This window comes from Lepisma saccharinum, chromosome 14 (genome assembly GCF_977018435.1).
Source record: "Lepisma saccharinum chromosome 14, izLepSacc3.1, whole genome shotgun sequence".
Taxonomy (NCBI): Eukaryota; Metazoa; Arthropoda; class Insecta; order Zygentoma; family Lepismatidae; genus Lepisma; species Lepisma saccharinum.
In genome coordinates, this window is record NC_139242.1 from 68490038 (window position 1) to 68501179 (window position 11142).

General features: G+C 41.7%; 1 protein-coding gene across 1 annotated transcript; it reads left to right on the top strand.

Moving 5' to 3' along the window:
- The first annotated feature begins 4084 nt into the window (after positions 1–4084).
- Positions 4085–10840, top strand: LOC145998990 (uncharacterized). The gene is made up of 2 exons (XM_083135843.1): positions 4085–4197; positions 5319–10840. The coding sequence occupies exons 1-2, from the start codon at positions 4182–4184 to the stop codon at positions 10745–10747; spliced, it is 5445 nt and encodes a 1814-aa protein (XP_082991969.1). The 5' UTR covers positions 4085–4181; the 3' UTR covers positions 10748–10840.
- The last annotated feature ends 302 nt before the right edge of the window (positions 10841–11142 follow it).

The following is an 11142-nucleotide window of genomic DNA, read 5'->3' on the forward strand; positions in this document are numbered from 1 at the left end:
TCGACCACTGATTTTAACAGAGAAGTGGTTTGATTGTGAATCGAGATTACAACGATACTTCACAGACTTTAACACAATTTTAAAATTAAATTGCAAACCCTCAGCGCTCAACTGGTTTTCATGTTATTATACTTACATTGCTAGAATTAAACAACACAACTCTACTTCCAAAATATTATTTCACTTTATAACATTTGATATAAACTCATTTTCGATTTCTGACACAAAACATTTTTTTTTCAATCTTCTTACATATAACAAAAACGAATCGAAATCAACAACTTCGACAATATCGACATTGATACAGCGTTCTTAATCTCAATAGTTCCCTGTTAATTTTATAAACTTGTACGCAATAGAAATCAAGTAAATATTAGTTATTTGTGAATGTAGAAGACAGTCACAAGATCTATAAGGTGTTTACTCCGATATTATAATTGACCACTTGTATTTGTGTTTTTCGCATTTAGTGTTGCTTTTCTTCCATTTGGCTATTCGTGAAGATGGAGATGGTGATGATACTTACAAGCCTCACCAGGATTCGAACTGTGACCATTGGTGGCAAGATCACAGTCCGGCACTCTACACGCTCGGACTAAGAATTGACAACTTGCTAGTCTTAGACGTTTCCGGGTGGCGATCGCCCCTTCTGCCCCCCTCTTAATCCGCCCGTGACTGTAACAGATTCTCGCTACGAAACCAGAGGCTTCAGATTTGAACCTCGGGTGAGGCATTTTGTGCCATTGATTCATCATCATGGTCGAGATTAACCCAAGAGTTAGAAAAGCTCTTGTTAGCTCTTCCTTTTTTGTACTTTCTACCAATTCTGCACCGTGAACATTCTAAGAGGTCGGAGCAATTTCGTCCAATCCTTTAGTTCTGCTACGGTGCTTCGAAAGGGATGACACGGCTAATTTCTTTTCGAGTAAACTGTCCCAGAAGCAGCCGGCTGTGGGACGTCAAGTGGGCGGAAATGCAATTTTTCTTTGAATCTGGTTCTGTTTAGGCTCTATCCGTGCTGCAGACCGCATGAGGGAAAAGATCCTTACCGAAGGTGCGTATTTACTGAGGAGAATGTCCAAGCCCCTTCCCAAAAGAGCTCTCAAGCACTAAAATTAAATACAGTATACAAAATACTTGTGTGCCGTTTGTTGTATGGTATGGAGTTCGTTTATTCCCGCCAAAAGAACAAGAAGATGAGGATTCCATTGGGATGAACCAGAGTTTGAGTTTTGGTTTTAAGTCACATTTATGCACAAATAGGCTATTTTGGACTGGACCTACAGTTTAAAGTGGCGACCCCAAGAACTGTTCACGGCTATCGAACCCGGGACTCCTTGCTCATAAGGCGACGACGCTACAACTACGCCATCGTGGAGGCACTGTATTGACAAGAATTAATTCATAATGTACACAAAATATGAACATATTATATGTGTACAGTAATGTACATAATTATCAGGCATTTCATTCCGAGTCAGCTGGAAATAACAGCCCTTTTCTTACCTTACGTATCCTTCTTCCAATATTTCATAATTGGACAATATTTTCCTTTGTTACATTAACTTTTATACAGGGTTTCTATAAATTAGTTATACAAAAGTAACGTTAATTGTGAAGAAAGAGTATGTGTAACAGAAATGGTTTATACATCAATGAATACAGCATATCTTCAAGTTTATTGTCGCACGTTGTTAGTTTCAGACGCCGCCACTGGAGGCGTGAGCGTTTGTTTATCTTACTCAAGTACCGACTTGGATTGGTCGTGATGGAACGATTGCGTGGCCACTTCGTCGACGTTGCTGGGAAGAGGGGGAACAAACACACGTTCTTTAATGTAACCCCAGATGGAGAAATTCATGTGTGCAATCAGGCGAAGAAGGTGGCTACGGAATCGTTCCACCACGACCAATCCAAGTCGGTACTTGTGTAAGATAAATGCTCACGCCTCCAGTGGCGGCGTCTGAAACTAACAACGTGCGACAATAAACTTGAAGATATGCTGTATTCATTGATGTATAAACCATTTCTGTTACACATACACTTTCTTCACAATTAACGGTTACTTTTGTATAACTAATTTATAGAAACGCTGTATAGAAATGTTAGCTGTCTTAAGTTTAAATGAACTAAGTAATGAACGCATGCTGTTAAGTCTCTACTCTTACGCCATCTTTTTGACTTTTCATGTAACAATAATATACTAATTGTTAATGTTATACATTATCTTTTTAATAGAATTCAGTGACGGCGATTAGTGGGGGTAGTTGCCCTCCCCCATACACTTTTTGCCACCTTTGCCCCCGCACTATGCTAAACCTTATCTATGAACAAGGTAAAGTCCTTGCTCCCCCACTTTTGGCACCTTGACCCCCCCCCCCCCCTCAGTTTTGGAACCAAATCGCCGCCACTGATACAATTTATTTTTATTATATTTGAAACTCAGTTAGCGTGGAGGAACCCCATCCCGAAATACATTTCAAGATGTGGCAGGTTACAGCCACGCATAAATGACGTTGAAAACAATGATTGGTACGTTTAGAAAATCAGAAAATTGAGCGAGTTTAGTTGCATCTTCCCTGCACCGGCGTTCCTCGTCATGCGAACGCACCTCACTTGCATTGCGCAGTGCTCATATTCACACATTTTCCTTCATTTTTCAGTTCTCTTCACAACGCGTGGTGGTAATGGAAGGATTTGATCTGATTTGTTTGTTGCAATCATTACGAGTGCGTCAGCACTGAGACTGTTTATATTCCTTCACCTAAAGCGAGAACGCAGAACCTTACCAGAGACTGAAATTACCATGCTTTCGATGAAAGCTGAGGCTGTATAGGAGCGTATATATGGACAAGACCATGGACGCTCCCAAGGAGACTCAAGGAGTGCACTTTTGATCCCCCTGAAATATGAAAAATTTCTTGCTTATAATTCGTTTATCTCATTCTTTTTCCCTTTTCCTGTTCTCTTTTCCTCTAGACTTTCGCCTTCCTTCCCATGCCTTAGAATATATTTCTTGTTGCTTAATATCTCTCTTGTTGATTTTTTTTCAGTTTTCTGTTCTCCCTCCTCCCATTCTCTAATCTTTTCTTTTCTTTCAATATTTCTTTCTCCATCACTCTTATTTGTTTCTCTTTTATCTCACTCTTTCTCTCTCCCTCTGCCATTTCCTTATTCTCTTTCTCTCTATACCATTTCATTATTCTCTTTCTCTCTATCTCCTGCTCCTAAATTAGTTATATTTCACAATGAGACACCGCACGATTTCCAATATGGGTATATCCCATTTCAGATAACCGTTTGGCCTTGACTCTTCGTAGAAAATTATCTGCAGACGCCCAAGGACAAGATACAGGACAACGCATAGCCTCACAGAGGATTAAGGATTTTACTGGCAGTGTGACTCCAGAGCTTTATTTACCTTCAAGAATGAAATTTCCAGAGTGCGTTACGTGAAAGACAGGGACATTTTGAGTGCCTTGTGAAAAGGTCACCGGCTGCACATGAAGTTATAGAAAAGGAAATAAGACATAGACCTATGTATAGTTTCATTTACCTAAGCATTTCCGTATTTTTTTTTAAAAAAAATGCGTACATATATATACAAAGTAGTTGAACTTATGCCAAGCACGGAAAGGATGAATCATGAAATCATACTCACGTGACATATTAAGCACGGGATTAATCTACAACACTGATTCATAACGCATTCGTTGCTCTCACAATAGCACAAATAAGGAGTTTTAAGCGGTAAGCTTTCATTTGCAGAGTTATAACAACCTACAAGCAGATTAGCATCGCACGTATCATTAAAAGGATAAGATTTAGTAATGAAAGGAGAAGGTTGGAAGTATTTCATGTTTCTTGTCATTTACGCTCAAAGTATGAACGCACTACTTTTGAATCACCCTGTGTCTGATTACACCTCTCCTTACCGTTTTTTCGTCCTCTGCAGATCTGTAATAGAAAATCTCTTGGCATAGCACAAGTTATGTGCGAAGCGCTCTCTAATAAAGGGTCCTCTCTCGCGTGAAAAATTTTTGTGTTCACCATTGTTGCCGTTGCTAAGTTTTAACATGTCGCCGTTGCGAACGAATAGGGCGAGGTGTTTACAATGTGAGGCTCGAGTGCTTCCTTAACTGTCGTGCAGCCGAAGAAGATCACTTCACGCTCACGAAAGTATGGAGAACCATAGAGGTGGGTTGTGGTGTGGGGATAGTTTTACTTGCAGTAACCACTTTCTTCTTGTATGGTAACAGTGATTCTATATGTTTAGAATACACTCCAGTGCATATCCTGTTCGCCATTGTTAGAGGAATGGGTGCATTCGGGTATAATATTAAGGCAACCTCCCTTGAAGTACCACCCTCTTAGCTCCATGTTTTGGGGGTAGAGAAATTCACAGGGATGACCCAGGTTCTTGTTGTGGTCAGGAATTTCGTTGTGGATTGTCAAGATGAATTAATTTTCCCAGTGTTGTCTGCACTTAAGAGGCTCTGGGAGCTCACCCCTCTGGTAAATGATAAACGCGGCCGAAGTATGGTTCTGATAACACCACCTTCTCAACTGTGATTTCAGTGCAGAACACGAAAAAATAGATGGGCCTAGAATCTTTAACACCCTAATAACCTCAGCCAAAATGACCTAAGTCCTCTTTCAAAGCCCTTTCTTAATCATAAGGTTCGTTACTGTTATAATTTTACAGTGTGGCATGTTTAAGTGATCTAATATTTTCTAAATACACACGCATTGCACGTAAAGAGTGGACTAATGTTTTGTTTGAATTGTTGAACTGGACTTGACGTACAGTTTAAATTGGGATCTGTCCACCAGGTATCGAACATGGAACAACTTGATTAAATGGCGACGACGTTACCACTACGCCATCGGGGAGTACCGGGAGTTATGTATGTTTCGTGGTGAGGTGACCACACTTGGAAGCGCTCTCATTGGTTTATTGAAAATTTGCGCTAGTAGTAGACATATCTGAAATGATTGATTCATTTGGTTTATTTTAATTCTCTTTTCTACCACTTTTGAGTAATCGCGTAAATGAGGATATGTGTTGATATGATGAAATTGATGAAGGGACGCTCACAAAGAAGACCTAGGCCGGATTCGAACCCGATGCCTCTAGAGTCGTAGCACGGTGTGCTAACCACTCCGCCTAGGAGGCCGGCATATCTGAAATGAGTAGTGTTCTTCGCCTTTACAATTTTATACGAATAACTGAAGACAAGTTAAAACCTTAATGGTAGTGAGATTTGGAATAATTTGTGATTCCAACATGGTAATCCACTGTACTTTGTTAATTCCAGCTGGTTCGCAGCAAAATTCAGAGGAAGGTGATACGTTCGAGGCTGATGAGAGAGATATGTTTGAAGCGTCAAGGGGTGAGGAAGAACCAGAGGATGCACTCTTTGTCGATGCTAATGCAGAGAACCAGGTTGGCACAGAGGTAGCTATTTCAAGCGAACATGAAGAGAGGGTTACAGAATCAACGGAAGAAAGCACGGCAGAAGGTAGAGGCAATGTTATATCAAGCGATAACATGCAATATTGCATGGAGAATACAGGGATGAAGGTATCAACACCAAGGCCCACAGAAGATGAAGCTGAATCAAGCTCAGGCGACAGCTCTAGGATCCCCACGTACGTCAACAGTGCCGATTGGCAGATGTCAGCAGAGAGAGAGACCGTGGAATCAGATCAGTGTGCTGAGGACAACAAAGATCCTCAATCAAGTAGCATCGATTTTGGTTCCTTGAAGCATGACAGTGCTGCAACGGACTCTTTGATTGCTGAAGTTCTAGAAGCTGAAAGTGAAGAATTAGGCAAAGGAGACGTTACTACATCGGGTCGCTCAGAAATTGAAGGCGAAAGATTAGTGATTGTAATTGATGCAGGTAAGGAGCAAGAGGAAAATAACCAAGCCGAGATTGAAGATGTCAAGAAAAATTCAAGTGGAAGAGAATCAACGAGAGAAATCAATGAACAGGGCACTCAATTGAATGTAGAATCTATAATTGAAAATATAGCAGAAGAAGTAGAATTTTCAAGGAAAGCAAATACGTACAATAAGATCGAGAACTTCAATGAAGGAGAAAGGGAAAACGGTATCCATGCACTTATAAAGATCGAAGAAACTGCCGACGAAAGCAAAGAAGGTGATGAATCAAAGAAGGAACAGAACGTCCTTGAATTTCAACAGAATGTCGTGGTAGAGCACACTTCTTTGAACAAATACTCCAGAAATGAAGGGACCTGTAGAACGGAAACAGGAAACGAAAAACGTCTCAAGTTAAGTGAAATTGCAGCGAGCTTGAAAGTAGTCAGAAATCGTGCAAGCAGCACAAGTCCTGTTAATAAACATTTGACTAAAGGAAAAACTGGGAATGAACAATGTGTTAATGTAAAAATCAAGAGAAGTGAGACAAATGAACCTACTCAAAAGAAGGAAATTAGAAACAGAAGTTTAGGTAGAAGAGAAGAGAGCAGAACAAGAGAACCAATGGAACATAACTTGACAACACCTAGCAAACATTTTGAACGGAAAGCTGATATAAGCAGAACGAATAGAAGTAGAGCTGTGCACTCAACAGAAGCAACGAAAGGACACTCAACGTATGGACATACAATGTGTGGAGAATCTGATTTGAGCATGTTTAAGATAAAGAAACAGGTGAAACATCTGAGCAAGAAATGCGATGAGAAGCTGCAATTCAACAACGAAGGAAAAATAAGTGATGTAAGTGAGCATTCAGTGGACAAAACTGATGCTGAGAAGGAGAGGGAAGAAAATGAAAATATCGCAATAGAAGAGAAAGAAGAAGAGTTGGAAACAAACGCTGAAGGAGTCTATAAATCAACGAACGTAGAACAACTGGAACCCCCTGTGAACGATGAACATAAAATTTTAGAAGATGTGGGACTAACATGCGAAGTATGTCTTGCAAATTATGATGGAATAATTAACGTTAATGAAAGTGTATCGGTGGAAGAAATTGAATTGAGTGAAGACAACTGCGAAATACTTACACGAATAAGTTCCCAATACGAAATTGCAAATAGGATGTTCCAGATGCCAGATGTGTTAGAAACTACTACTGGTCAAAGACTGGAAAATCACGAAGATACATCTGTGAAAGATGATTTGTTGGATTACGCTGAATCATGGGAGACGGAACCGGCCACGGCTGACTGCATAAGTGAAGAACAGCTCTTTGCAAATGAAGAAAACACTACAAATATGATAACAGAAGAAGTCCAGGAAATTATGGACATGGTGGGAGAACAGATTGAAAACGATGACAGTAAGTTCGAGGAAGAAGAACATGTAGAAACTTTTGTTCAGGAAAAGATTGCATTTGCTATTGGCAAGGAAAATATCGAACATAATATTGCCGGTTCCACCAAGCGCGAAGTCGGATATGCGTCCAGAAGCAGTGACAATGTTGCAAGAGAGAGGCAAGAAACAACAGCGAATGGAGACTTATGCGCTACGGCAAGCGAGATCGAAAATTTAACTATAAAAGTGCTCGAATCAATGAAGGAATATGAATTGAAAAGCGGAGATTGTGGGGTAGTCAAGAGCGATGATAATATTATGTCGTTGCTTGACGAGGACACAGGTAAAGTTAAAGAATACGGAGACGAGGAAAGGGATCTTAAAGCAGAAATAAATGCTGCTCTTGACCAGATTTGTAACTCGGAGCCTGTTCCTGAAAGAGAAGAACCTGCGACGACTAAGGAAAGTCATGAAAATAAGGAATTTAGTTCGCAAGAAAGACGCCTTCAAGAATATAAAACGAAAGAACTTCAAACACTAGAACTGGGTACAATTTACGGCTCCGTTATCGATTCGGACCTTGAGAGTACTCGTAAAACTTTGCAGAATGATGAAAATGGCCTGGAAGGAAGCAAGGAAATCGAAGAAGAAAATAAAGAGCCAGAAAGTGCCACGGAAGTTGAGGGTACTCCTGAGGAGAGATCAATTCTTGAGGATCGAAACAATCTTCTCGTTTCCAGTAATTATACAGTAAACGAAAATGATGCAACGAACTCTGAGATGCCAATTGGTGATGCTGAAGAAGTGAAAAGAACGACGTTCGTGGATGATATCCTGCATACATTAAACGTCGAGAAGAAGAGTGAAATAGATATAGAAACATTGGACTATTTGTTCCAGAAGTCAAAGAAGAGGAAAGAGAGCATGTCTCCTATTGAAAGGGAAGATGAGGAATCGCGACTTTCTATTCTTGAAGATACAAGCACAGACATCCAGCAAGATAATCTCGTTGCAGGCGATAAACAAGGGGGATGTGGAGACGAGTCTAGAAATACAAGAACACCTTATCAGTATGCAGGACTGGAGATGCAAGATTCTGATTCTCTTTGCAACATTTCGGATGATGCGAGCATTGAGATAAGTGTGGAACATGATAAAGTGGATGATGAATGTTATGGTAGGCTCGAGACTGCATCCCAGCAATTCGAGTTGCTTGCAGATGATACGGATTCTGGATATTTTATTTCGGAAGATGTGAGCGTGGACTCGGCACTTTTCTGTCTCGCAGACTTGGATAAAGGAGTTGGAGATTATAAACGTGAGAGCGAAGAACCTGCCGTAGGGTCAAACAGAGTAGATACTGAATCAAGTGGAAGTCCTTCAAGTACAAGTACTGAGAGCGGTCGCAGCGATGAGGAAGAGAATAGGACAGATACTCCTGTGATAACGGAATCTGGTAGTTTCGAATCAGACTCAGGATGCACTGATTCAGAAATGGAGTTAGGACTGCACGAGAGTAGAAGAAATGTTATGCAAGACAAAAGTTTTAGAGATTCAGGCGATTCCTTTATTTCAACCTTGCATGGTGAAAACCAATCCTCTGATACTCGGTCAGTGTGTCACATTCCTTTCGGAGAGGAGCTGCTTGGACTTCCGTTGGCTGTTGAAGCAGAAATAAATCAGAGGGAAGCAGATATGTCGCAAGTTGGTTCGCAAGAAATTGAAGATGTGTCACTTGATAAACACGAAGGAACAAAACCAGAATTTGATGACGTCGTAATTGGGAAGAAAGAGGACAGGAACGGAGATAAAGTTTCTCACGAGATAAATCTCTCATTGGGAAAGGAAGTTAGGGAGAAGGACAGCAATGAAAGAATCGAAAGTGACGAAATTCCCATACGAGGGAATAAAGGAGAGAACCAGGAACACGTGCGGATTGAGCATAGTGAGCAGGATAATCAGAACGGAATGGTGGAACTTAATCGATTCTCCGAAACTGCAGAGTATATTCTCGAGGAGGAACAGGAAATGCTCTTGCAGGGATACACTGAGGCTGAGGTTTCTTATGTAGAATTCAACATAGAGTGCATAAAAGCACCATGCGACTTTCAGGAATGCGTTCAGAATACTGACGGAAGCATGTCGACAAATAATACAGCCTCAGCGATAGAGATGATCGATAATCCTGAGTTAATTAGCGCAGAAAGAGCCATTTCGTGCGACTTCAGCGCCAACTTTCCTTCTAGTTCTCAACTTGATGGACTTTACAGCGACTATGATCCTGATTTGGAGGAGCTTAGGTGTTGGGCAAACAGCGCCGATGTGCTCAGAGAAGAATGCATGAGGTGTGTCGCGACATCCACCACGGCAAAGAGTGCATCGGACCATATGCACAGGGATGAGCTGTCGAAGAGGCATCGCCATGCAAAGGAGACTGTGAACAGAACTCGCTCGAGGTCAGCAGGCAATCAAGTGGAGGGTCCGGCAATGCCTGTCTTTGTGGTAGAAAACCTGACCGACGCTCTTGAGAAATACACGTCTAAGGAAGCAGTAAAGAGTGGCGAGAACGAGAAGTCCGAAATGGTCGATGAGCTCTTCGTACCTCAAAGAGAAGAAGAAGTGATAGTTCAGAGAGCCGAAACAGAGATGCATTCAGAAATGTTCTCTCCCAGCTCGGTCGGGAGGAGTATATCGACGGAGCTCTTGAAGGAACCCAGTCCGCCAGGAAAACCAACGTCTGACCACACTTTGGAAACTCCCGTCTATGGAAGCCAGCCTGATCCCTGCTTGAGCAGCAGTGCCAAGAGTTCCCGAAGAAGTTCAGAGACGAGCCTCTTGAAAGGACAAATAAGCGCGGTGAACCTCACTGACGAGAGCGTCAGACAGATTCGCACCAACTCCAAAGTCTTCGCGCCAGATAGCAACTGTTGCCAGGCCAAGGACGACAGAGACGGTGCTGATTCTGTGACGAACGACTGGCATACTGGATCGACGGCCGAGACAGGAAATGACTACGAGAAGGTTGCGGTAAAATATCCAGACAGCAGAGACGATGAGGCACCGGGAAATTTCTTGGAGTTCCTTCTGGGCGAACACATGCCTCTCCACGATAACAGCTCAGAACCGCTGCAGAACGACGTAGCTGCCGAACTTCCTGGAGACATCTCTGAAATCCCAGTTGTTCCAGCGGAAGATGAGTACGATAGAACTCCTACCTCAGACGCCTTCTACAGTCAGCAACAAACAAAATCAGAACACACAATGCCACTCACCACCGCCAAGATGCCGGATGCAACTAAGAGAAATACTATTAGCGTCGTCAGAAGAACTGCTCACAAGTCAACCTCTCCAAACCCACAGTCCCGTCGCAAGAAGTCGCCCAAGAGAGAAAATACGAAACGCCCCATGTTAAAAAAAATTGGCAAATACATATTCTGCCTAAATCCAGAGGAAGACTAAATTTATGTACCGTGCAATTTTTCATAAGTATTTTATCCATGTATTAATGGTTTGATATTCTGCCGAACTCTCTTAAGCTGTCAATAAAGTAGTTTAGCCAAAAACTGTGCTTACACTGGTTTTAGTAAACGACGTTTGGTCTAACATGTTGTCCTTCCCGTGCTTGCTGAACGTTTGCTCTACAGACTGAGTCAACCCAGCGTGGAATGGAAGCCAGGCTGAAAACAAGCTATATAAGAATATGCAAGTAATGTTCTGTACAGGAAGCTTCCCATTTCTTCTGTTTTCCACTCGTGTTCTGTGTCTAGTGTGAGAAAAACAACACATTAGACCAAGCGTGGTTTAGTTAACTTAGAAATTAAGTTGAAGAATGAAATGGGCAGGAACGAAATGAA